Source organism: Perissodus microlepis, chromosome 6 (genome assembly GCF_051167445.1).
Source record: "Perissodus microlepis isolate ML-2025 ecotype Zambia chromosome 6, ASM5116744v1, whole genome shotgun sequence".
NCBI classification, from domain to species: domain Eukaryota; kingdom Metazoa; phylum Chordata; class Actinopteri; order Cichliformes; family Cichlidae; genus Perissodus; species Perissodus microlepis.
This window is the reverse complement of record NC_140466.1, coordinates 18,575,220-18,600,541: the sequence shown is the minus strand read 5'-3', so window position 1 is coordinate 18,600,541 and position 25,322 is coordinate 18,575,220. Positions and strand designations below refer to the sequence as shown.

General features: G+C 38.6%; 1 protein-coding gene across 10 annotated transcripts in view; it reads left to right on the top strand.

The window, feature by feature from the left end:
• Positions 1-2,321: 2,321 nt before the first annotated feature.
• camk2d2 (calcium/calmodulin-dependent protein kinase (CaM kinase) II delta 2) overlaps positions 2,322-25,322 on the top strand; it is a 54,446-nt gene continuing 31,445 nt past the window's right edge. For 6 of the 10 annotated variants that reach the window (XM_084931254.1, XM_084931250.1, XM_084931255.1 and 3 more), the window contains exons 1-2: positions 2,323-2,716; positions 5,727-5,821. In XM_084931254.1, coding sequence (XP_084787380.1) covers positions 2,655-2,716; positions 5,727-5,821 — 157 coding nt within the window. In that variant the 5' untranslated portion in view covers positions 2,323-2,654. Of the gene's footprint in view, positions 2,717-5,726; positions 5,822-25,322 lie in introns of all 10 variants that reach the window. The other 4 variants (XM_084931257.1, XM_084931258.1, XM_084931251.1 and 1 more) reach the window with 2 other exon arrangements.

Here is a 25,322-nt window from a genome sequence, read left to right as displayed (position 1 = left end):
CTTATTTAATTTTATTTTTTAATTCAATTTTTAATCAAACAAAGTGCATATTTCCCATAGCCATGTAGCCAATTCCAAAGAAGTGAAGTTGATTCCAAGTGTTGAACTAACACGTGGTATTTTTCACTAAAATTCTCAATAAGAGCAAAACAGATGTGGATGGAAGTGAAGGGCCAATAACAGGCTGAAAAAAAGAAAAAGGGTGGCCAAATCAATACATTCTTTTAAAGAAGGAAAGTACTGGTCACCTCAGTGACACCAAAAAGCCTGAAACCTGGCAGAATACAAATAAAATGGATGCTTTTGGTTATTACATACAAAGCCAGAGAGACTAACAAAGAAGCTGCAGCTAAAAGTGGCTGCAGCAAAGGCCTAGCAGAGCATCTCACAGAATGAAACAAAACATCTGGAGATATCCATCTGTTCTAGGCTTCAGGCAAAAAGAGACTGCAAAGAATTTCATTCGAAGCATTGAAAACAATCCGTATATTAGTTTTTCCAGTTTCAGTTTTGGGAGAGGCTATCTCTTAGGAGATAGTACAATCCTTGGCTCCTCCATACTTTGTGTTAGCATATACTTTGGAAAGGTAGTGAATATGAGTTGGATAATTGAGAAGGAATGGTTGAATCAAAATTTGAACATACATAATGAGTACTATAAAATTTTAGTTTCATATATCAAATACTTTTCATGATTTTTTAAAGATAACAACCCACTTTCAGGCCTCTTTTTCAAACATTGAAATGTCAGCCTATGTTTGAACGCGATTATCTTAAAACTATTAAAGACAAAGGTCTAACATTTTCACTGATGTACAACAAAATTTTGAGTGCTCTACACCAATTGTGCATGGAAAGAAAACATAAATAACAAGACAGCAAGAATATGTATAAAAGAGGAATGTATATACAAAACAAGAGGAAGCCACACAGCAGAAAGGCATTCGAGGATAGTTTACAAAGTACTTGAAAGTAGTGCAATGGACTCGGTCTGAGTCTGTGTGTGAGTGACCTGAGTGATGAGGGTTACTCAGATCATGGCTCAGATTGGTGGGTGGGTGGCCAGGGGTGGGGTGGGGTGTGGGGGGATAGTCTTTCCTGACATTATGAGTGGCCCAAGGGAAGAAGCTGTTTGCCAGCGTTGAGGTTTGGGACCTGATTGACCTTAGGCGCCATCCAGAGGGCAGCAGGTCAAACAGCTGTTGCGTGGGATGCAAGGGGTCACCTGTGATGACCCTGGTTTTCCTGAGACAGCAGCTTCTGGGAGGTGCAGCCAATGATTTTTTTGGGTAGCAGCAGCTTCTGGTCCAGGTTATTCTTCCTCAAGGCACAGAGGAAGTGCAAACGCCGCTGGGCTTTCTTTACCGGGGCGTTGGTGTTCTGGGTCCAGATGAGGTTGGTGGAGATGTGAGTACCCAAAAAACTGAAGGTGGAACTTCCACCTGTTTGGTTCTTTGCCTTATCTAACTGAATTTAGACCTTTTGGTGTGTTTATTAGCCTCTCAATAAACACGCCAAAGATCTAAATTGTGTGAATTTCTGGATTTGTTTGCCTAGTTACCTCTGTGGTTAAATAAATCATTATATTGCATTAGCTCTGCCATCTTTCCCCCATGTACCGTCAAGGATGCTAGCAGCTAGTAGCATGTTAGCAGCCCTATAAATAGCACCTGTGCAGAGTAAACACAGCAAGCTTCCTTCTGGTTAGTTGTATGATTTGTTTGTGTCTGTTTAATACTAGAAGGCTGTTGCTTATCTTAAATCACAGCATGTGCATCTATCAGCATTGTTTTTGCTACTTGTTGCCCCCCATACTAACACAGTGACTTCAGCAAATTCCACTTACAATATCTGAATCGAAGAGTGCAGTCCTAGGATCAGCTGTGTTACTGTGCAGAACCCTCTAGCTCTGTATGCCTATGCAGGGCTTGTGTGGGATGTAAATAGAAACAAAATGCCAACCAACCATCAGCTTCACTTTCCTATAATCTGCCAGCACTGTCACAACTGTTTTGCCACTGATGCTTCACAATTAATCATCAATAAATCAAGAATGTAAATAAAACAGAAGAAGGGATGATCCAGTTTCTAGCTTATGTATGACCTTACATTTCATTTGCGCGATTTTTTAATTTCAGAAAGGTTTTGCAGACACGCCAAAAATACTCGTGCATCCAAATGCTGTTAATATTTACAACGTTACATTTATTAATGTTGTTATTTCTGTTTGCCAGTGGCTTGCGTGAGGATGCAGGCAAAGGGGCGGGACTGAGCGCACAGCCGGGGGTAGGTGCGGTAGTGCGGCGTACGATGCGTGCAGAAAGACAACACTTACAGCACAGGACACACAGGAGATAACCGACATACACACAAAATGCTGCGTCCACGAGCTGTAACAAGCCGCTGGATGTGAAGAAAATAAAGGACCGGCTGACGATAACGCCTCCAGATTGAGTACGCTCTAGCAGGCTGCGTTTCTGCCGCAGAAATCATTCCACTAAAGCTCTTGTCGATGCGCTTTAGCTCTGCATGAGTCCCTTCGTTTGGTTTGCAGGTTCAGGACAAAACCGGGCGGTGCTGACTGTGTGTGGTATATACAGTTTGTGAGTGCACCTTATTCGCGTCTCCGCACAGTCCTTGGCACCTCCTTCAGGATGGCGTTAACGATCTGCACGAGATTCACTGACGAATATCAGCTGTTCGAGGAGCTGGGGAAGTAAGGAAACGCGTTCTTCTTCCTTTTTGTTTCAATCATCTGGCATCATCCCTTTTGAAATGTCAGCTTGTTATGTAATAGGCCGCCTTGGTTTAGGGACGCGGATTTCAGGCTGAGTGTGTTTTTGTGAGTGTGCTTGTGCGCGCTGCTGATAAGTGCGGCGATGAAGCCTGATGCAGAGGGGTAAAACACTCTGATGTATATCATGCAGGCCTGTGCGATGGGATCCTATTTGTTTTAATCCAACATCTGAAGCCCTGCTTACGTTTTGTGCTTACGAAAGAAGACGCGTATGGAGCGTGTCGTCATCTGCCTCTATCCTGTGCAGTCTTTGATGCCTCGACCTTAGAGGTTCCACAGCAGGGCGAGGACCTTTTTTTTTCTTTGAAAAGCGAAACCAGGGAAAGATGCATTACTGTGGGTGAAAGCCTGAGATTTGCTAAAACACCCCTCCCTTTCTGCCTCGACCCCCCCATTCCAAAGCCCTCCTCCTCCTCCTCCTCTTCCCTCGTGACAGAAATACACACTCAGTAATGCGACAGCAGACCATGTAGGCGAGATGGAGATGACACACTCCACAGCCAAGCAATCGAACCGTGATCACTCTTAGACCCAGGCAGGGAATTCCTCACCATTGAGAGAGAGCGAGAGGTGTGAAAGAAAGATCCACGTACCTGCATACCTGTGCACACATATGCATATGTTTTTAAGGTGGCTCGCTTGGTTTATATGAAAATATATGCGTGTATGTTTGTGGTCATGCAGCTGACTGACCTGCAGTCTGGTCAGCACCCAGTAGTCAGTGTACACAGTTCAAGATGTCTGAAACCAGCGTCGAATTTTACTGACAGCAAAAACTGTATAAGAATGTCCTCCCAGTAGCTCTCACCGAGTATTTTTACTGGAAGAGTTGATCACCGAAAGGAAACCTGGATTTCAAGTCTCCACCGAAGCCACAGCTCCCTTCATTTATGATCCTCTGCAGTATTCATCTTACACCATCTGGCATTAATAATGCACCCATATTGCTTTTATATTACCATTTAACTCACTGATACTTTAAGCACAGTTTCACCCACACAGGCATTAGACATTTCTCTACTGTCTGTTTACAATACAATGATAGCATTCCATTAGACAAGTTAGTAAAGGGAATATGGCAAAAAAACCCACAACAACTCAGATTTGGCTGTTAAAGGACCACACGTGCCTGTCACAGTTTATCTATTGGACTGCATTAAAATATGTATATATATATATATATATATATATATATATTAAACTTAATGGTATATGCTTTTTGGTTTATGGATGTCTATCCCCTTCCTGTTCAAGCATCTTTTGCTGTGTAAGCCATCACAGAAAGGATTTAAGTTTGCTTTAATGTCTGTTAGTTTTAAGCTGCATATAAAGTATAACAGTCTGTTATTTTACACCCATGAATTGGATTTACATCGATTTTCAGGTGAAGAAAAAAAATTTAATATAAAAAATGGTGATGTCACTTGCAAAAAAGTGCGTTGTGATTGGCATGATTGGAATGATACATATAAAAATTTCAGTTCAATAACAAAAATACATTTTAAATCAAAAGCACTGTCCTGTCATTGATGGTAGAAGTCTTATATCAGTTTACTATCTTCTGTGAACTTCAGTGACATAGAAACTCCTATCTGAGCATTTCTTCACCAAGACCATTTTCATCTTTGTTAAGCATTTTTACGTAGTTACACAATCAGATGGTCCATACCAGAGACCAACAGTGTATTACATTTATATTTGGAACTATATATTTTGAAGAACCCAAAATATCATGGGAAAGTGTTCAGTGTTTAACCCAGAACCGCATTTCTGCTATTGCCTTTTATTTTCTCTGAATTTAGTAACTGCAGGCAGTTTCACTGTGCAGCTACTGTACATTTTGTCCCGCAGGACTGTATAGTGCACTTGACATATGCATGCAATAGTGCCACGCGACTTAACCATACTGGACAGTCAACTAAAATTCTTATGTAACATGTCATGCTATGATCATTTCCTTCAACAAATCCCTATAAATTAGAGGTAAGCTTTAGTGGCAGGCTGCGCTCTCGAGAGGATGTTAGATAACATGTTTATGGTACACATCACTATATACTCAACAGCCAGTCATTAAAAACACCAAAGACAAGAGTCAGTTCTTTCTTGTAAAACTGATTTCATCAAATCACATGATGTACAATTAGCACTAAATTAAGTGAAAGGCCAGAGTTCTTTTGAGATAATGGCTATTCTCAGCATCATCTTTCTTGGCAATACTTACTTACTTCTTACTGACTCTTACTGACATCTCTGATGTTATATGGAATTAGACAGGAGGTTTGGTATGAAGGAGAACATTTTATTGTTAAGAAAAAGCATAGATAGACAGAGAAAAAGCTTGTACTTGTTCTGCAGCCAAAGCCGCAGGCATGGCTGCAGTGCCATCTGAGGCAGGTGGACCACTCCTTGGCTGCATTTACAGATGAGAGATGCAGCACTCTGCTCCTCTGCTTCTTCAAATATAGCTGACCTAGTTTTTTGATCTTCATACATGTGCCTGAAACTCCAGAGCAGCACGTGACTGAAACAAAAGAAGGCTAATTGGCATGTCTGCAGGTGCTAACGGTGTGACGGTTTAGGGAACGTGTACTGCAGGTGTGGTGTGTGAGAGTGAGTTACTGCATAGCTGCTGCACCTAGACTTAGTACTACTAACTAGTTTACATTAAAATTTCACTATTGTTTAATTAACTTAACTATAACGTCAGCTGGATTTTTAATAAAGCAAGATTATTTTAGTCAGATATATTTGCAGCCTTTTTCAGGGTATCTGGCTGACATTCATAGGCTCACTCAAGCTAGTCTTTTAAAATTAAGCTCAATTTTTCTGAACCTGTTTTGTTGTATGTTGACTGGTATGGATTATATCTCTTATTTTTACCTGTTGAGAATAAAAACCCTAAGTATTTTTGTGTGCATGTCCATTTTAGGGGCGCCTTCTCTGTGGTCAGGAGGTGCGTAAAGATCTCATCTGGTCAGGAGTATGCTGCCAAAATCATCAACACTAAGAAGCTATCTGCCAGAGGTAGGAACCACAAACATTTTCAAGCACATACAACAACACAAGCTGAAACATTCCCTGAGTGTTACTGACCTATGAGCTGAGCATTGCTCACTCTGAAACAGGCTTTAGGACACAAGTTTGTGTGCGTCTGATTAAACTCAGTGAGTGACTGACAGACAGTCACAAAGAAGGGAAGAGACTCATCTGCATTTTGGATAGTTATGTTTTCTATGTTTGTAGAAAAAACCAACTGAATACGTGTCAAGTGATGTGTCATGCTGTAATTGTTCTGTTGCACTTTTTGTGATGTGCAGTTCTCCCTCCTTTTTGTGGCTTTCATATTTGTCCTCTAGTTTCTATGCAAATGTTTGTCCCATACAACCTTGTGTGTACGTATGTGCGTCCGTGTGCGTGTGTTCCTTATTGATTCAGGGCTCTGGCTGGTCTTGTTGTCCCAGGGGCAGATCTCTTGTGAAGCCGACCCAGTTCTTTCATATCCATCACTGTATTTGTAGCTGCTGGCCTGGTTGCCTCAGGCTTGGGACGCAAACATACACGCTCACAAACGTATGCATGCGCAGGCACATATGTGACCCAGGAGCCATTAAGAGTCTATCTGTGATTACTATCCAGTGATGTGTTGTGCTTTTACAGTTCCATTTCTTCAGCCAGTAGATTTTGTTGCATTGTGCTTGTTTGTGATCATCAGTGACTGCTGTCTACTACAGAAAATGTCAGATTCCTGTACATGTGAACCGTTCTTTCCAAACTACAATTTAGTTTGCAATAATTTACTTGAAATTAAACTGACTGGAGTGCACATGTTATATTTGTGTATATTTTGACTGTGATGAATCAAATGTGTGGTCTGTTGCTTAGGACCACCCCTAAGTAAATCAGAAGAGGCACTAAGTTTTGATTGGTTGTTGAAGGATAAAAGCAACTCAAATTCTACACAAAGTAGACTACAGTCACTACACATAGTATGTTTAAAATATGGATATGGCTTCTGGCTTAGAAAAATTAAGCCAAAATGGAAGCGCCGTAAGCTTCGTCCACACTGGAAGTAAACTGCTTGTTGGACACGCTTTGGAGCTGACAGCTAGTTACTTTCAGACTTTCCAGATACGGTTGCCTAGGTGCCCCAATGATGTATTTACTGTCATGTGATATGCCAATCAGTGATATCCTGCACTCTCATTGGGGGCTGCCTCAAATTTAAGATAGATGTATCTTGGTGTCTACCCATAACACATATAAACCTGTGTAAACAGTTTTCTGATTTAACCTCTGTAAACACTTTTGTAAATCTTGGTCATACTGTGTTTCAAAATGCAGGATTATCTGTAGTATGGTCACTGGCAGATGACTTATGTAGTAAGTCCCGCTCTTGCTTGTTACATCTGGTTTTCTTAAGCTAAGATGGTAACAGTGAAAACACTCATCTCAAGATTTCAAAACGGGACTAAAGAAACCAGTGGACCAGTGACACCATGGTAGGTTTCATTCTGTCTGTGTCACCATATCACTTACTAAGCAAGCAAGGGAAGTTGTCTAATGAAATCTTAAAAAGGACATGTTTATTTATTTATTTTGAGTTCTTTTTGCTGCCTGTGAAGCACTTCAGTCAACTCTGGTTGTTTTAAATGTGCAATACAAATAAACTTCACTTTGACCTTGACATAGATAATCTAAAACATACTAAAGGAAAACAATCCTGCCATCTCAGATGGCATCTCAAACAGCTTCCTTCATGCCCATTTGCATCCTTCCTCTCTATTACTGCCATCTTGTGGCCACAGTTTGCTATTGTCTCTGGAAGCAGGATTAACCCCACTTCACTACAATGCTACTAAAATCTGTACAGGGCCAGTGTTTTGAAGACATGGTCTTGTTCTGTTAACAATAGCCTGAGATTGTCAGTTGAGGGCCCAGCAGCTTTTTCTGGTTGCTTGCGCCTACAGAATCAGAACAACTGATTCTGTAGGCAAATTCAACTGTAAGCAAATGACTCAACCAACCTGATTTTCTTGAAATATCATAATAAAAAGTTGATCTACATATTGCCATTTGAAACATGCCAAAACTAGAGATGGCACGATACCACTTTTTTATGTCCGATACCGATACCGATATCATAAATTTGGATATCTGCCGATACCGATATGAATCCGATATAGTGTGTTTTTTAATCAATAAAACGTTTTTTTAATATCTTGCTGCATTTTGTATAAGTTTATACTCAAGTTTAAATAAATAACAACACTAAAGCTATTCTGTTATACCTGTATGTAAAAAATACACTGCACCCAAAATATTTCATAGTTCAGCAACACTGATCAATCTAATAAACTTAAACCTACTCCATCCTCCCTATTCTGGTATTTTAAAGAGTACTTAGCAGAAATATTAAGCAACCTAACTAATAGGGTTGCAAGCTCCCAGCAAAAAAAAAAATAGGGAACCACCCCCCACCCTCCACCTCATGATGCGTAATCGATGTAATCAAATTTAATTTGATGCAGTGTGGAAAAATGCACAGAAATAAATTATTTTTCAAGAATAATTAAATAGATTCAACATCTTTCTTCAACAGAATTGCAGAATTCACAGATGGTACTTTTCCCAAAGGAAAAAGTACTATAGCTTACTAGGGTATATTAGACTTAACAGTTACTATATACAGTAATGGACTTCTATATATTTTACATCAGATTAAAACTTTGGGTGTAAGAGTCAGATAATTATTTATTAAAAGCTAGACATTTTAAATGAGAATAAGAAAGAAAAGTATGTCTTTGTGCCCCCTTTTCCCTGTTCATGCCCTATCGGTCCCCCTGGCTAAACTTTGCTAGATCCGCCCCTGCACAGTTACCAGCCGTCAGCTACGTAGAAAAAGATCCTGGTGTAGAAAGTAATATTAAATAAATTCTAACAACAGCTTATCAAGCTTAATAGTGCTGCTGTTGTTCAGCCGCTGGTTTCCTCTTTCTGGTGAGAAGTGGGCCAAAAACAAAGAAGAGAGACGGACTCACGACAGAAAAGCCGATCAGCTGATCATTAAGCAGTTTCACGATTGAAGTAGCAGCAGGAGAGAGAGAGAGAGAGAGAGAGGGGGGCAGTCGCTCCATATATCGGTTGTTAAGCTTAACGTGGGAATGCTTTACAAACATTCAGAGATGAACTTATACACTTGCTTTACTTCTCTCTGGGAAAACTTCCTCGGAGATGAAATGCTGGATTGCTAGCAAGGCTACAAATACACACAGCCGCTCTATCACGTGATGCATACTGCTGTGCTACGGTTATGAGCCGAGTTACGCCGTGTAGCAAGTTTTGTGGGGTGCTTTTTTGATATTTAATGGATCGGATTACATTTTTTACATAGTAATTTGGGTCAGTATCGGACCGATACCGATACGTAATATCGGATCGGTCCACCTCTAGCCAAAACTAGCCACTTGGCATAGGTGCTCACTCAGATAGAATATGCTCAATATTAGATAGACAGTCTCCTGGATTGTTGTTGCTACATTTTTCATTATGCATTTACTGGTGCTGTTTATTTCCGTAAAATGTATATTATATGTTACACAGTGCACATTAAATGTTTAGCGTTATACTCAGTTATTTCTCAGTTCTTAAAGTCTTAAATTAAAATGCTCATCGAATTCTTACCCAAAATGTAATATTTAAATGTGTGAGTACTGACTGAATAGTAACTAAGAAGGTTAGTATGTGCTCTATCTGTCAATCAATCTATCTATTGCAGCATATCTCTATCTTCTCCTCCATATCCTAACAGTCTTTTGCACGTTGCTGAGTGTAGTGTTTGTAATAGACACCTTGGGAGACGGATCAGTGTCTTGACACTTGCGTGGACAGATTTTCCAAAAATACTGCTAAGAATTATCTCACCACTTGTGCATGTGGGTCTCGAAGTGCATACGTACTCGCCCTTCCTCTTTCTTATGTGTGTTCATATAGAGGTTTACATACTCTGCATGCTGGCGTGTCAAATATGGACTTACCCTCTTTCCGCGATAAGCCCTAGAATTGCAACTCTGATTCCCTTCTCTCTGGCAGGATCATGACCTTCCCCCTACTCCTCTCTTCTGTTCTCTGTGTTTGTATATGCAAGTGCATGCGTGTGTGTGTGATTATATATAATTGAAAGGGGTTTAGGATAGGATTGGCGTCTGGAATGCAGGCAGATCAAGGCACTGCGTGTGTGTTTGCTGCTTCTAGTTAAGTAGGCACACATGTGGTGGGCCTATTGAACCAGCCACATTCCTAAAATCTGCAGTCCTGATTATGCAGCATTTGATTTAGAGCAGCAGATGAGTTAGTGAATAAGAGTGGAGAAACAGAATGGAAGAAAAGGAAAGGAAGAAGAGGGAGAGGGACAGAAAATCAGAGTGAGATAGAGAAGATGGTCAGTCAGTATTTAAGTGTGTGTTTGTGCATTCTGTATTTCTCATAGCTAAAAGCTTGCCTAGTTGTGTTGGTTTGTACTTTTAATTTTTAAAAGATGTGCTCTTGGGTTGTCGATACTGATATCCAAGTAAATACTTAATATTCAATGCCAGTTTTGATATCACAGAGGAAAAATGCCAAAAAAATTAAAATAAAAGTTGGTTAAAAAATATATAGATTAGCATAATACAAACAAACAAATTTTAAGATTCTTTTAGGTAGTGCAAAAACCCCCAAACGTATTGTCATTGCTGATCAAACAGAGTTGGAAAGGTAGACTGCCTTTGTTTCTACTTGGTGCAGACTTTTCTCACCTTCGTTCTGGTACTTTCAGAGAAACATGACAGTTTTTAGAAAAAAGAGAATGTGATCCTGTTAAATTACCAGGAGATTGTATTAAGGCTACATACTGGCAGGATTGATAATCTTTGATGCCCATTTCTCCATGTTAATGTTATTAATTTATTATTAGTCATAGCAATTAGCCGCTGCCTTAATCATAACTTAACAGACAGCTAATGGTGCTATCAATTAACTGCTAATAGTTAAATTGCAAACATTAAATGTTATGATACTCAATTATCATATTCTTGTTTTAAAACAATAAATTATATATTACAAAATAAGTCCATACTTCCCAGTTGATATATTTTGTTATGTATCTACAACCATTTACACACTGCCTTGGTCACTGACAATGTCTGTCATGTGACAGTTTGTGAACGACTGTACTAAATAGTAATGTTATACTATTATTGGTTGTGATTACATACTATTTTTTCATACATACAATCTCACAAAACGTGTTCTTTAAATGTGCACAGCATGGTGATTTTAAAAGAAGTGTTACTGTAGCCAGTACAAAAATGCTATGTTGCAGAGTGTGTCGTCTGCATTGCAGTTTGAAAAGTGTAACCACCCCTGAGATTACTTTTGTCTCCTTGCTGACACCACCATCATTGTATTTGAAAATGTTGTAGGAGTGACATCACACTGTCTCGCTGTCTTTCTTCCTCTAACTCAGATGTTTTAAAATTTGAAACCAATTGATTTAGTGAGAATTGGTACTCATTAATACCAATGCAATTGGTTGGTATCTTTAAAAAATACAGAATTTGGCACTCAAGCTAATCAGGGGTTGTGTGCTTTCAGCTTTGTTGATATAGAAATTTTAGAAAAATTTTAAGTATTGATTGATACCCCAGTATGCTCATTGCATTGTTTTGAGCATGGCATGGTGATAAGGAGATGGGCTGTGAATCTGGAAATCATTTTCAGCAAATTAGAGATGGTGGTTTATCTTCTTCTATCTTCTTTCACCTGGCACATGTTTGACGAAAGTCTGTACTATATGTGAGGAGACGACAATAAGGAGACAGCTGAGCCATTTGGCAAAAATAATCATAATAATAAAAAAGAAATTAATCAATAGGTCTGTAGGACTAAAAACAGAGAGAAAGGGGAGAGGACTGTGGTTAAGATACACAGATATGCACACAGGAGAGAAGGAAAGGAAGGAGGGATCAGTCAGAAGAAGGGGATCACATGACTCACTGGGTACTCAAAGGCTAAAAATATATTGCTTGTGCTCTCACACCCTGACATACACTCAGTATTGAAAATATTCTTTTTTTCTGTTTTTTGTGAGTGTTTAGCTGTTTGGCGAATTAACAAAGCACTGGACAGCAAATGTGTGTTTGTAGATCCCACTTTAAGTCTTAGTTTTGAAAATATTTTTTCCTGTATAATAATGCATCAAGTTATCAAATTAATTTGATGCATTATGCCAAATTTCTTACAGAGCCGTCTGCCACATATCATGGACCTTATTATTCAAATGTGTCCTACCACTATGAATAGACATTAGACTGATGGCAGTCATCAGCACAGAGTCTGCTCTAGATTTTCAGATGTGAAACGTGAACCAACTTTGTCCATTAAATTCAATGTATGCATTCAGTGAAAGTGAAAAATAAGTGATGCAGCTCTCACTCTTTTAAAATCACAAAATTTTGACTTAAGGTTAAAAAAATGTTCAGTACAATGTGTGCAACAAAGCAAGGGTATTCAAGGGTAATCTAAACAGATTAGATTAAATTTGAATGCATCGCCTACCTCCCTCCTTTTCTCTGTGCTTTTATATGTTAATTTTTTTTCTTACTTTCTCAGAGTCTTAAAATATTTAGTCTGAACTCCTGCTGCAGGTAAACTGTGTACGGTTCATATTGTTACTGTCCTACTTCCTACAAAGAGCTGTTGTGTGACACTGAACATATTTATGACCATTTAGTCATCGGCCATGTACCAAATGATTTCAACATTGACAAATTGAATATTGATTAGATTGTCACAGACATAAATATATTTAAACAATCTTAGAAGACAAAATTCATAATAAAACATGTAAAAGTGTGCATTGTAGTTCAAAATGATGTCACTTCATAGATGGATTAGCACAGCTGCAAAGTTGCAAATGCATTTTCTACTTTTGGCATAGAAAACTGTACATCTGTCATGAGTGTATTGACACTGCCTCATTGCATAGACAGTTGAGCAGAAGCATCTACTACATCACTTAACCAGCAGTTTCCTTTGAAGTGGCAATTTTAGCCACACTAAATGCTAGCCATGACTGCGTCTGAGCTATAGGTCCTGCATTGTTATTGTCTTCAGTAGGCCTCATCAGCAGTGTTGTGTTAAGCCATGCTTAACTTGCAGGTGCTTTTTCAGTTTGAAGTGGAGCACTTCACAGCCTGGAAATACTTATCACCCAGACACAATTTGCATTTCGCTGTGATGATTTTGACATCTCTGGGCTCACTCTTGGAGATAGAGTGAGGAGTTCAGTCAGTGGAAGGTCTCATAGTAGAGGAATTGCTCCTCCACATCGAAAGGGCAGTTCAAGTGGTCCAGACATCTAACTAGGATGCCTCCAGTCTGCTCCTGGCATGTCTAACTGGAGAGTCTGCAGTGCATGGCCTGGCTTGGTTTTCCCCAAGTGACTCGAGTTCTTTACTTTGTAATGCAATTTTCCCACAAGATACTTGTTGCACTTTGTTCCAAAATTAAAACTAGAAAAAAAGACATACCAGTGTTTTTTCCCCCAGAAAAAAAGTAGCTCCATTAAATTGCTTCTCTTCTACATTAAAACTATTGCTTTCCCTAGCTAATAAAAACTGGAAAACTGGATGGTTCAGTCAAGTTCTCTGTGGGTGTATTGGAGGCATTGCAGAGAAATGCAGAATAAATTAGGTCTGGTAGTTGTATTAAAGAATTTTAAGTGTTGACTAATCTTTTTATGCTGTTTCATGGTTCACACAGATTGCACATATGTACCTGCACACCCATTCATGTATTTATATTTACTAATATATTTCTTACAAAGCTTGATCATATGGCATGCATTGCAAATGGAGAGCTGCAACTTTTCTGTTTAATTTGTATTTTATAAAATGTATAATTTTTTTCCATGGGGCTTTTCTGTTTCTTAAATAACAGGTCAGGTTATATTACTCCTGTTCTTGTTGCAAAAATTAAATTCTCAAGTTGAATCTTTTGTACTGTGTATTTTGGTACCTTGGTGCTGCCAGTTCTCCTGAGCTGCAGGACACAATTCCTACCGCAGTACTGTAGCTGTAATCAAAATAAAGAATGTGCAGCACAGTAGGGCTTGATTGCTGCAATAAAATGGGGTCTTTGTCTGTGATTATAACTAGTATTTTGAGAGTCTCTCCTTGTTGAGGTGTTTTCAGAAAATGCAGCTCAGATTAAACCACTTTTACACATCAGTCTAATGTGTGTGTGGTATATCTCTGCATTACAGTGTATAAGATAAATGCGGACATTACCGTATATTACAAGACTCTTGGGGCAGTTTTATCTCTTGACACCAGCCACCTTTTGTTTCTCTTCAGAAGAGAAAGCAAGGGAGTTATCAGTTTCATAATTCTTCCTCTATTGCAAACTAACAGAGGGTGACGGTGTCTCAGCATCCTGGATGGTTTCATTAGATCCCTGGGAACGGTATGGAAGAGGACTACTTAGCCGCTGGCAGCAGAGGATGTTACATTCACTCTACTACATCTTTTTAATTAAAACTCCTAATTAAATGGAGCAGAGCAATTCCAGGACCCCGTTGCGGTGTGTCGCTGTCTGTGTGTGTACATTTGTGTGTGGTTTGAACATTTGTGTCTGTATCAACGTTAAGACTTCAGAAAACGTTTGTCGTCATTGGTGGTTAAACTATTGATTGTTTAATAGGGTTAACTGAATATGTATTGGCATTTCCAGAGGATGGTTTCAGCTGCTCGTTTTTCTGACCAACACTCAAAACATCCAAAGAGCTATAACCAACAAAATTTGGAATTTTTACTTAATTGATTACCTAAGTTTTTAATTGATTATCAGAATTTGTTATTGTTGACTGGGATATAGAATTAGCATATTTTATACTGGTAACAGCAATATTTTTAGCCAGTAAGGCAGGACATATGTATAAATTCCCCAGATATTTGTAATGATCATTGCAAATATAAGAAATTAGTCTTAAGGATGTTATTTCCATTATAAAATAAAAGTGAGCAGCATGAAACTGGCATATTATCATCGATAACTGCATCACTACTTATTTATGACTCTTTTTTGGTACAAAGCTAGAGTTAGCTAGTATTGGTTCTTTTTTAGCTTAGGAGCCATTTTCTGTTCAACCCACTTCCAAAAATATTTTGATATTAGCTCCCCTGATGACTGGCAATCTATACTTTGGAAAAAACGGGTCAGCCAGTGTGCTGCTTTTTATACTTGGCCTATCAGCTACTGATAAAGTTGGAGGGTCACCATGCAAAACTGGAGTCTGAGTCACATTTGATGAAAGACCACTCAAGTGACCTTTAAACAGAAAATGTGTTTTCACATATCAGTTTTGTTTGTTTGTTTGTTTGTTTTTTACATAAAAGTGCCTACAAGAATTTATTTTGAAGGATAAAATGTAAAAAAAAAATAACTTAACAATTGTCATGGATGCCTTCCATTATTTTTTTTCCTCATTTGCATTTTGCACTCTTACACAGGCACACTATACTGGAAATATTCTTTGTAGGCCAAAACTACGTATGAGCCAAATGTTAAATAAGTAATTTCTTTTCTTTTCCTCCCTTGTAATAGATACTACATTCTTTACATGTAGCTACTAGTGCTGTGGTTTTACTATGAGATAAAGGTCAGACTGTCAATACTAGACTGTTAATTAAGTCACCGCTTAATACGGTGGCCCCTAGAGACAAAGCACGTACAAACTCCAAAACACTTGCAAATTCCAAAACACTTGCAAACTCCAAAACACTTGCAAACTCCAAAACACATGCAAATTCCAAAACACAACGGAAGTGCTCCAGGACGCTAGGGGCAGTGTTGAGCTCGATTTGCAAAATAAACGGCAAGTTTGTCTGTATGGGACGGTCTAGTCTCCGTCTCGCTTCCCAGGTTGCCTAGCAACCATGATACTAACCGCTGGAAACGTGTCATACAACTTTGTTTGACAGAAATGAAGGAGAACATATTTTGTTAATTTGTTTGTTTGTTTCTACAAGAGCTTTGTGTGATTTGATAAGTAGAGACAAAGCACATGCAAACTCCAAAACACTTGCAAACTCCAAAACACATGCAAATTCCAAAACACTTGCAAACTCCAAAACACTTGCAAAATCCAAAACACATGCAAATTCCAAAACACTTGCAAAATCCAAAACACTTGCAAACTCCAAAACACATGCAAATTCCAAAACACTTGCAAAATCCAAAACACTTGCAAACACCAAAACACTTGCAAACACCAAAACACTTGCAAACTCCAAAACACTTGCAAACTCCAAAACACATGCAAATTCCAAAACACTTGCAAAATCCAAAACACTTGCAAACTCCAAAACACTTGCAAAATCCAAAACACTTGCAAACTCCAAAACACATGCAAATTCCAAAACACTTGCAAAATCCAAAACACTTGCAAACACCAAAACACTTGCAAACTCCAAAACACATGCAAATTCCAAAACACTTGCAAAATCCAAAACACATTCAAACACCAAAACACTTGCAAACTCCAAAACACTTGCAAAATCCAAAACACTTGCAAACTCCAAAACACTTGCAAAATCCAAAACACTTGCAAACTCCAAAACACATGCAAATTCCAAAACACAACGGAAGTGCTCCAGGACGCTAGGGGCAGTGTTGAGCTCGATTTGCAAAATAAACGGCAAGTTTGTCTGTATGGGACGGTCTAGTCTCCGTCTCGCTTCCCAGGTTGCCTAGCAACCATGATACTAACCGCTGGAAACGTGTCATACAACTTTGTTTGACAGAAATGAAGGAGAACATATTTTGTTAATTTGTTTGTTTGTTTCTACAAGAGCTTTGTGTGATTTGATAAGTATCTGAGGCTGAGACCACAGGACAGTAAAACATGATTTTTGGGCTTCATTTCTGTACTGAACAGTCATTTAAGATTAGTTAGTAAATAACAATTAGCTAATGTTGTTCATGAGACTAAAGTCATATCACTTTGGTAATGTAAATATAATATGGCCAATATTATAGTTATTATATTAATCATTATTAGCTATTACAGCAGTGAACATGAACTCTGTGTCAAATACTGAGCCTCAGTACAGATTCAAGTTGCAGTTATTTATATGTCTTATCACCTTAAATCTTCACTCAAAGACAAGTATCTTTGACAGTGCATATATAGGTGTATCATATATAAGAGACAAATGTTGTTCTTTCAGTATGTTAGCATTACTAAATTTGGCTCATTGCTTACATATATTTATAAAAAGAAAATGTACAAGCTGTGATAACTGTTTCTGATAAAATGAAGAGTAGACTGATATATTGAATATTCCTTTATTGGGTGAGAAAATCAGACCATGTCATGACTGCTTTAAGTCATACAGAATAGATATCAGAGCCTTAAACAGGCTGACTTCTGCTAAATGGGTCAAACTGGGCAGAAAGTATACAAACACATAACATCCTTATAAAATATGATGTAACACTATAGATCAACTTACCTCAGAATATATAAAGCATATAAACAATTACAGCAATGTGATGCAACAAACACAGCAGTGCTACTAATGCAAAATACTCAAAGCTTCATAGAACTGAAACAAACATTTATTTTTAGGTCCATTCTGCTGCTGATACATACTTTAGGTTTCTGAATATTAAACTTGTTGCTGCCTTTCATAGTGTGTAACTTGAAGGCCCTGAGTACTTTCTCCCACACTGAAAACACTGGGAGGATAAAATTATTTGAACATTACCTAATAAGACTGATTCAGGACAGACAATTAGTTATTTTAAACTTTCCTAGCAGTCCTTCACAAACAGGGAACAGTCTGTCTATTCTCTCCATCTGTCAGCTGCTGCTGGCTCTTCCTCCTCCTCTTCCTCACACACTGCTGAGTTTGTCCTGGTGGATCATCAGGGATGCAAAGCCTCACAGCTGATGTGCAGCAGTGGGTCCCTCAGTCTGTCCTCACTCTGGACACTTGCAGTTGTCACACATGGAAATCAAATGTGTGATAAGCTGCAGGATTCAAACACAAGTGTAACTTATAAATGAATGTTCATACTTTTATTACACAATCAGAGAGAAAGAAACAGAGAGAGAGAGTGAAGGACAGACAGACAGGTGACAGTCTCAGGTGTACACACTGCTACAAAACAGCACAAAAGAAGGAGGATTTAGTGTTTGTGTTATTACGAAACAAGAAGAGTTCCCAGATGGTACAGTGGACACAAAATTATCCACACCACCGCCGCGCTATGAAATCTGGGATATGTTGGGCCCATCCTTAAAATTCAGGGAAATTAAGGATGCATTTGAGGGCCGCATTTCGAGCAGCCTTTGAATTGGGACAGCCTTCGTTGTGTTGCTGTGACGTAAACGGCCTTAAAATGCGGCCTTTAAGGCTGCAGACCCTGAATTGGGATACAGCCCAAATCCGGTCATTGGTACTTCCTGGCTTGTGTAGTTACTAGGTAACAAAAGCTCAACACTGCCCCTAGCGTCCTGGAGCACTTCCGTTGTGTTTTGGAATTTGCATGTGTTTTGGGGTTTGCAAGTGTTTTGGATTTTGCAAGTGTTTTGGAGTTTGCAAGTGTTTTGGATTTTGCAAGTGTTTTGGAGTTTGCAAGTGTTTTGGAGTTTGCATGTGTTTTGGAGTTTGCAAGTGTTTTGGAGTTTGCAAGTGTTTTGGAGTTTGCAAGTGTTTTGGAGTTTGTACGTGCTTTGTCTCTAGGGGCCACCGTAGCTTAACACTGAAGTCAGTAGTAACATTAACTACAGATCTACATGTAATGAAAGTAAAATTACCTCATACTTTATACAGAAAACAGAAATGTTACATATCAAGAATTAATAGTTCATCATTTAGATCATTTGGAAATTGAAATTGTAGGATGTAAAAAACAAACAAAAAAAAAAACAATAATAATAAAACTAAGCACAGAATGATTTCACTTAAAGATTCATGCCATATTCTCAGTCTGCTTCTGCTGCAGTGAAGATGGCTCTATTTAGCTTTTTAGTTTCAAAGCTGACCTCTTTACCTTGTTCTTTTTAAAATGTATTTATTTATTTATTTATTTATTTATTTATTTTTAATAAAAATGTTTGGACGTGTTATGTTGTCCCAAAATTTGCTTGTGTTGGACTTGCAGGATATCAAACTATAAAGACACTCACAGAGAGAGCACTATACTGCTGCAGTGCGGTTGCAGATGTGACACTTCAGACCCAGACTGAAAAAGAAAGAAGCAGCAGTGGAAAGAAACAAAGTGGGGTAGAGGTGGAGGTTCACTGGGGTCTGCAGCTGGAACTTGTCATGTGATACACTGATTTACACTGGACAAAATACCAGCTCTTTTATTAACCAAAAGTATAATAAATAAATTTGGCAAGAGCAAAAAGTCTTTGTCTTCACCAGATAACCTGACATCTAGCCTTTTTTCTTTCTTACTCATTTATTCATTTATTTTCCTCAGAACTGTTTTGATTCTTTGCTCACACCGAGACTACTGGCTCTGAGTTTTAGATAACTTTAACGTTAGCCCTTTTTCCTTTGTTAGTTTATTTAAAATGTCCTCCATCTTCAGTTGGGTGAACTGAAGATGGACTTGCTGTTGCAAATGTTTTTGTGCCTTTACTGTAGGTTCAGTGGGATTTTTACTAATCACTTTGGAAACAATTCATCAAATGATACTTGCTAACCTGTCGATCGTATTTACCCCAGCAACCTACTGCAACCTACTGCTAACGGTTGGTTCTTTCCAACTTGCAATTGTGTCCATTTAACGTAAGGAATAATAATACACAACTCAAGCAACTGAAGTGTACAGGTAATGGAACAGAAAGAACAACTCAGAATGAAAGAACACATAACTCTTTGGTTTACAGTCATACCCTTTACTAATAGAAACCTGGAGATTACAGAAAATGAGCAAATGCACAACACAGCAGACAAACTGGTTATCAGCCAATCCCCACTTTCTCCAGGTTGAAGAGCTGAGTTTCTGTACATTCCCTAGTAACAAATTAGCATATTTATACATTCACTTGGCAGCACGGTGGCACCGTGGTTTGCACTGTTGGCGCACAGCATCAGGCCGGGGTCTTTCTGTGTTGAGTTTGCATGTTCTCCCCGTGTTTGCATGGGTTCCCTCCAGGTACTCCAGCTTCCTTCCACAGTCCAAAGACATGCATTTTGTGGGAATAGGTTAATTGATAATTCCAAATTGCCCATAGGTGTGAATGCGAGTGCGAATGATTGTCTGTCTCTGTGTGTTAGCCCTGCGACAGACTGGCGAGCTGTCCAGGGTGTACCCCGCCTCTTGCCCTATGACAGCTGGGATACGCTCCAGCGCCCCCCGCGACCCTGAAAAGGAGAAGCGAATGGATGGATGGACTTTTGAAAGAAGTAACTTGTGATCTGTTCTAAAATGGTGCAAAGTGTAGGAGGCCTAATCTGAGCAGCATACTTGGAATGCTAATGATAGAAAATTGATTATTTAAGACATTAAGATTTATGAAGTGACTAATACAACAAGTCAGTATTTTTCTGTAGACTGAAAAGGAGCTGACTGAAAGTCTCCTTGCATCACTCTACATTTGGGGAGGTTAAATCTATACCTATAGCAATACATACTCGCCACAAACTTTTAAGATACTGTTTCTGTTGTAAATACCTTAAATAGATATTTCAATCTTTTTGTGGCTATTGCACTGTGTCATGGAAAAATATAACAAATTTGTTGGATTGTTTTATGAGACAAAGAAGTGCATTTGGTATTGAAGAGGAACACGGCTACTTTTCAGCCATTACAAACAAAGTAGCTGTATTTTTTTCTCACACCACAGCTAATTAAAGACAAATTATGACAGTTAAAATAATAAAAGTAAAAGAGAACAAAAAAGAATAGGTATGTTTTTGTATACTTTAAATGAAGTTATCAATCATCGTGGTCTTTATTGTGCCAGACAGAGAAGCACTCATACTTGGACACTTTGAGACAGTCAGCCCAGATCAAGCCAAAAAAAGGTCCAGACAGGGTTGAATGAAAACAGCTGACCGCACATTCACATTTGTTGGCACAGTTGCTTCAGTTTTAACCACATAAGCAAAATTACTCTCACTAGTGTCTGTGACAGCAGGACTCAAGCTTGAGCAAGCAGAGTTGAGTATTGTGAGGCTTTTCAGCCAGTCATAACTGATTGTTTGAGACATTTTGAGAGTCAGCTTTTTTTGCAGCTACAGTCTGAAGAGTGAATGGGTAAAATGCGATTTACTCATGCATTAAAAAATAAAAACACGCTGTTATGCCAATGCAGGCAGTCACACCTGTGCTCGTGCACTTTTGTGCTCCAATCCTGTTAACTTGTATGAAGCTTGCAAAAATGAGATACAAGCTCTCAAAGGAAAACCAAGTAATCTTGTGGACTGTCTCATTCTACAGTTACTGTCTGCAGTCCCTCAACACTGCAGATGTTTGACATTAAGGTTTGATTTTCTCCTAAAATCAACAGCATACTACAGTACAATGCAATACAATTTTATTTATATAGCACGTTTAAAACCAGGGGGTACACCAAAGTGCTTCACAGTAAAAATAACGGTAAATGATTACACTGAACAGTAAGTCATTAAAACAAGGTAAAATAGAGAAAGTATAGAAAACAAACAAAAAGCATTAGTAAGTAGAGATAGGGAGAGATCATGATAACTCAGAGAAATGAGTAGCGATACAGCAATTAATGAGCGTTGAGAATTAGTGAACCGGAAAAAGCCAGGTTGAATAGGTAAGTTTTCAAGCGTGCTTTAAAGGATTGAATGGAGTCAGAGGCACGAATGGTAGCAGGAAGACTATTCCAGAGGTTTGGTGCTATAGAGGCAAAAGCACGATCACCCCTAGTCTTCAGACGGTGCCTGGGCTGGGCCAGAAGTAACTGACCGGAAGATCGTAAAGAACAGTTGGGAGTATAGAGACTGAGGAGGTCGGTGAGATAGTCAGGGTTGTTTAGACATTTGAAAGTAAGCAGCAGAACTTTAAAATGAATACGAAATTTAATAGGCAGCCAATGGAAGTCAGAGAGCACTGGAGTAATAGAGCCAAACTTTCTAGTTCCGGTTAGGAGACGAGCCGCAGCATTCTGAACGAGCTGTAATCTTTGGAGGTGAGCAAGTTGGAGTCCAGAGTACAGCGAGTTACAATAATCTAATCTGGAAGTCACAAATTCATGTATCACTTTTTCAGAACGAACAGAACTTTGTTATGTTTAAACTCTTTTGCACAAAGGTATTTGTTGTTGCATTTTTCTCTAATCTTGTAGCTGCTGAGGTTTCCAATAAAAAGCTACAGTTTTAATATTATCAAAAAAAAATATTATCTAAATGAACGCATCCTTTGCAGACAAACGTTCACTACTCATCAATCCTTAGACTATCTGCACTTTTTCTGTGTACATAAGCATCTTGAGACTCAACTGTTGCATTACAGAATCTGTAAAGCTCAATTTCTGACTTTCCATCCTCATCTACAAGACTAGACGTGTTTAAGTTAGGAAATAAGCATACGTAGCTCTAACTGTATTTCTGCAGAGTTTTAAAGTTGTGCGTGAACTCTCAATATCTGCTATTTGCATTCAAGGCTGGTTCCACTGCAGAGGAGAGGAGAGGCCTGACGCTCTGATTGGTGCGTGAGTTGCTAGACAACAGATGTCCAGCCGGCTAGGAGGTGGACTACCTGTGGAGGAGGGAGAGAGAGGAGAGAGACAGAAAGAAAAGTGGAGGTGGAAAATGATGACAAAGGGAGTGAGGCTGTCATATAACAGAGTACAGTCGATGAATACTGCAAATAAAATAAAAAAATACAACCACCCTGGCACAGCCAAACATGACCACCTATTATGGAGCATTATGGAAGAATGGTTCAAATCATTTTCAGAGTTTTATTTTTTTTTCATCTTGGGAAAAAACTTACAGTATTTGTGTTGAGGTCTGAAAATGTGCTGCAGTCTTTCCTAAACCATGTCCTCAGTATTGCTACTAGGTATGGTATAATTAGGTCAGATAACTTTATTGCTTAGTGTACAAAGAATAACACTAGATTGTGTCTTAATTGTAATATAATGGTTACATAATGGCATTAATGCATTGTGCATACTATCATTTTAACAAAAGTCCTGCAAACATACTTAAAACTATGGGTATTGTTTTATTTTACTGGAATTTAACAATGTTGATAAAGCAAAGTACAATGAAAAGTAGTCCGTTAAATTCCTTAAGAACAGCAAATTGGCTGTTGTACCAGTGTAAAATACGCTATGATGCTAGTAGACTTAAGTGATGCACTGTAAACACAGGTGTATTATAAAAAAACTAAACAAAAAACAATTACTTAATGTAGCAGAAAATGCAAATGTGAAAATTAGACATTTGTGAGTAATGATTCTCTCAATTTTGGCAAAGGGAAGACAGAATGTGTTTTGTGTTATACTGACACAAAAGGATGTGCCATTCAGCAACATAATAAGGCAAAGACAGAGATGGAGAGATTAGTGACCTTGCTCAGAGAATCCTGCTAATCATGCAGTAATGGCTAGGCTGCCCTTGTTTCTGGCGCTGTTTGTGGGCTTCTGTGCTGTTGTGCTTGTCTCTACAGCCGGCAGTATGCTTCAGCAAAATTGAAATTGGCATGTTCTCAGGGGCATTATGGCAGACTTGGAGCCACACAGAAGAGCTGCAAGAAATTCTGCATGCAGGAAGGCATGCAAGTCCTTTCGGAAGTTTTTACACAGTTTCATCACCGCCTCTGGAGCCAATATGACTGTTGAAAGAAAAGAAACAGCATTTTTTAAGTTAATGAAGTTAATTGTGGCTGTTCTTGGTAGTTAATGCTTGGGCTGATGGATGAGAAAGCTTTTTTGCAACAGTAATCAGATCAATTCATTGTGGACCTTTTTGTAGTTTCATCATTTTATCTCTTCTTCTTTTGCCTTTAAATATTCTTTTTTTTTTTGTAGTTTTGTCTGCTCATGCAATATAAGGTCAATTTTATTCTGGATTAAACTTCGTCACTAGGGCTGACAAACATCTTTGTCACCTTTCTTTGGAGATAAGTACTTTTCTGTCATAATATGTTTTTTTATACTGGCATTTTGCTGCATATTTGAGTGCACACCAAGGTCAGTCTCATTTAAAGCGCACTAGCTTTGTTGTTGTGCTTGCCTATTGTTTTCCTATAGGTGCATTACGCTGACACAAAACAAACAGATACCTGGACCTATAATGAGAACAAGCAGCCTAGTGTTCTTTGCTGGTCTTGCTTCTGTGCTGCACTGAGCCCACAGTTTCCATAGCACCAAGAAGAGAAGAAGAAGGAGGCAGATGAGAGTGAAAAATAGGCGTCCTATTTTATTTTGGAAAAATGTAGAACCTCCTGCTCTCTCTCTCTCTCCCTCCTGTCCTGAGGCAAAGCTGAAATGGGTCGCCTCAGCACCGGATTGTCTTACTCATTGCAATGACTCACTTATTCTGAATCAGAGTCACTGGACATTGGGTTTCTTCTGACAGAGAGATTTGAGTGTCACTTCATGTTTGCTAAGTCAGATAAAATCAGTCTGAGCTTCAATGAGGAGAGATATGTTATGCTGTCTGGGTTGCCATATTTCCTGTCTGGGATTTTTGTTGCAGTACAGTTAGATTGCAGTATCTAATACCTGCTGCTGTTCTATTCTTTGCTTCCCAAAAAACGTCTTTTTTCCCCCTCATAAAATTTGGTGGATTTCATGTAAAGAAGCATGTACATGTTCTCCCAGCATCAGTTAAGGGTCCACTATTAAAACAAGCTCACCAAAAGCTGATGTTGTATTTAGGTGGCACATTATAGTCACTGCCGTAGAGCATATACTTCTTTAAGGTTTCGGAATATGAGTGAAATCGTTTTATGGTATGCATAATATTGCTGTGTGTGTGGAAAAAAAAGTCACAGTTCATTGTAACCTAAAGCACTTCATTACAGTGATGTAGAAATCTACAAATATCATAAAGTTTCTGATTAAATCTCACCATTGGTGTAATACAGAATTACATAGCTGTTTTTGTATTACCGATTATATATTATTTCAAAATACCCTTTGTCTGAAAAAAGGGGGTAGAAAATAAATAATTTTAACATATTCTATCCAGATTAATTGTTTAACACAAATTTTAATTAAAAACATGAAGAAAAAACGGTTTGAGATTTTCTTTTAAACATTCAAAAGGATTACTGTATAAATCTATTGTATGCTACATCTGCAAAACTGCAGCACAGTGTATATTTTGGGAATACAGATTTCAGATTTCCCTCAGGGCACCAAAGAGGACCTAAAAGTACATTGCAGGAGCTTATGCTGAGCCTGACGCGAGAGGTCAATATGAATCCTCTGTGGCCGTTCACTGTGTTTGTTGTTCACTGCCGCCTGCCTGTTTGTGGCATA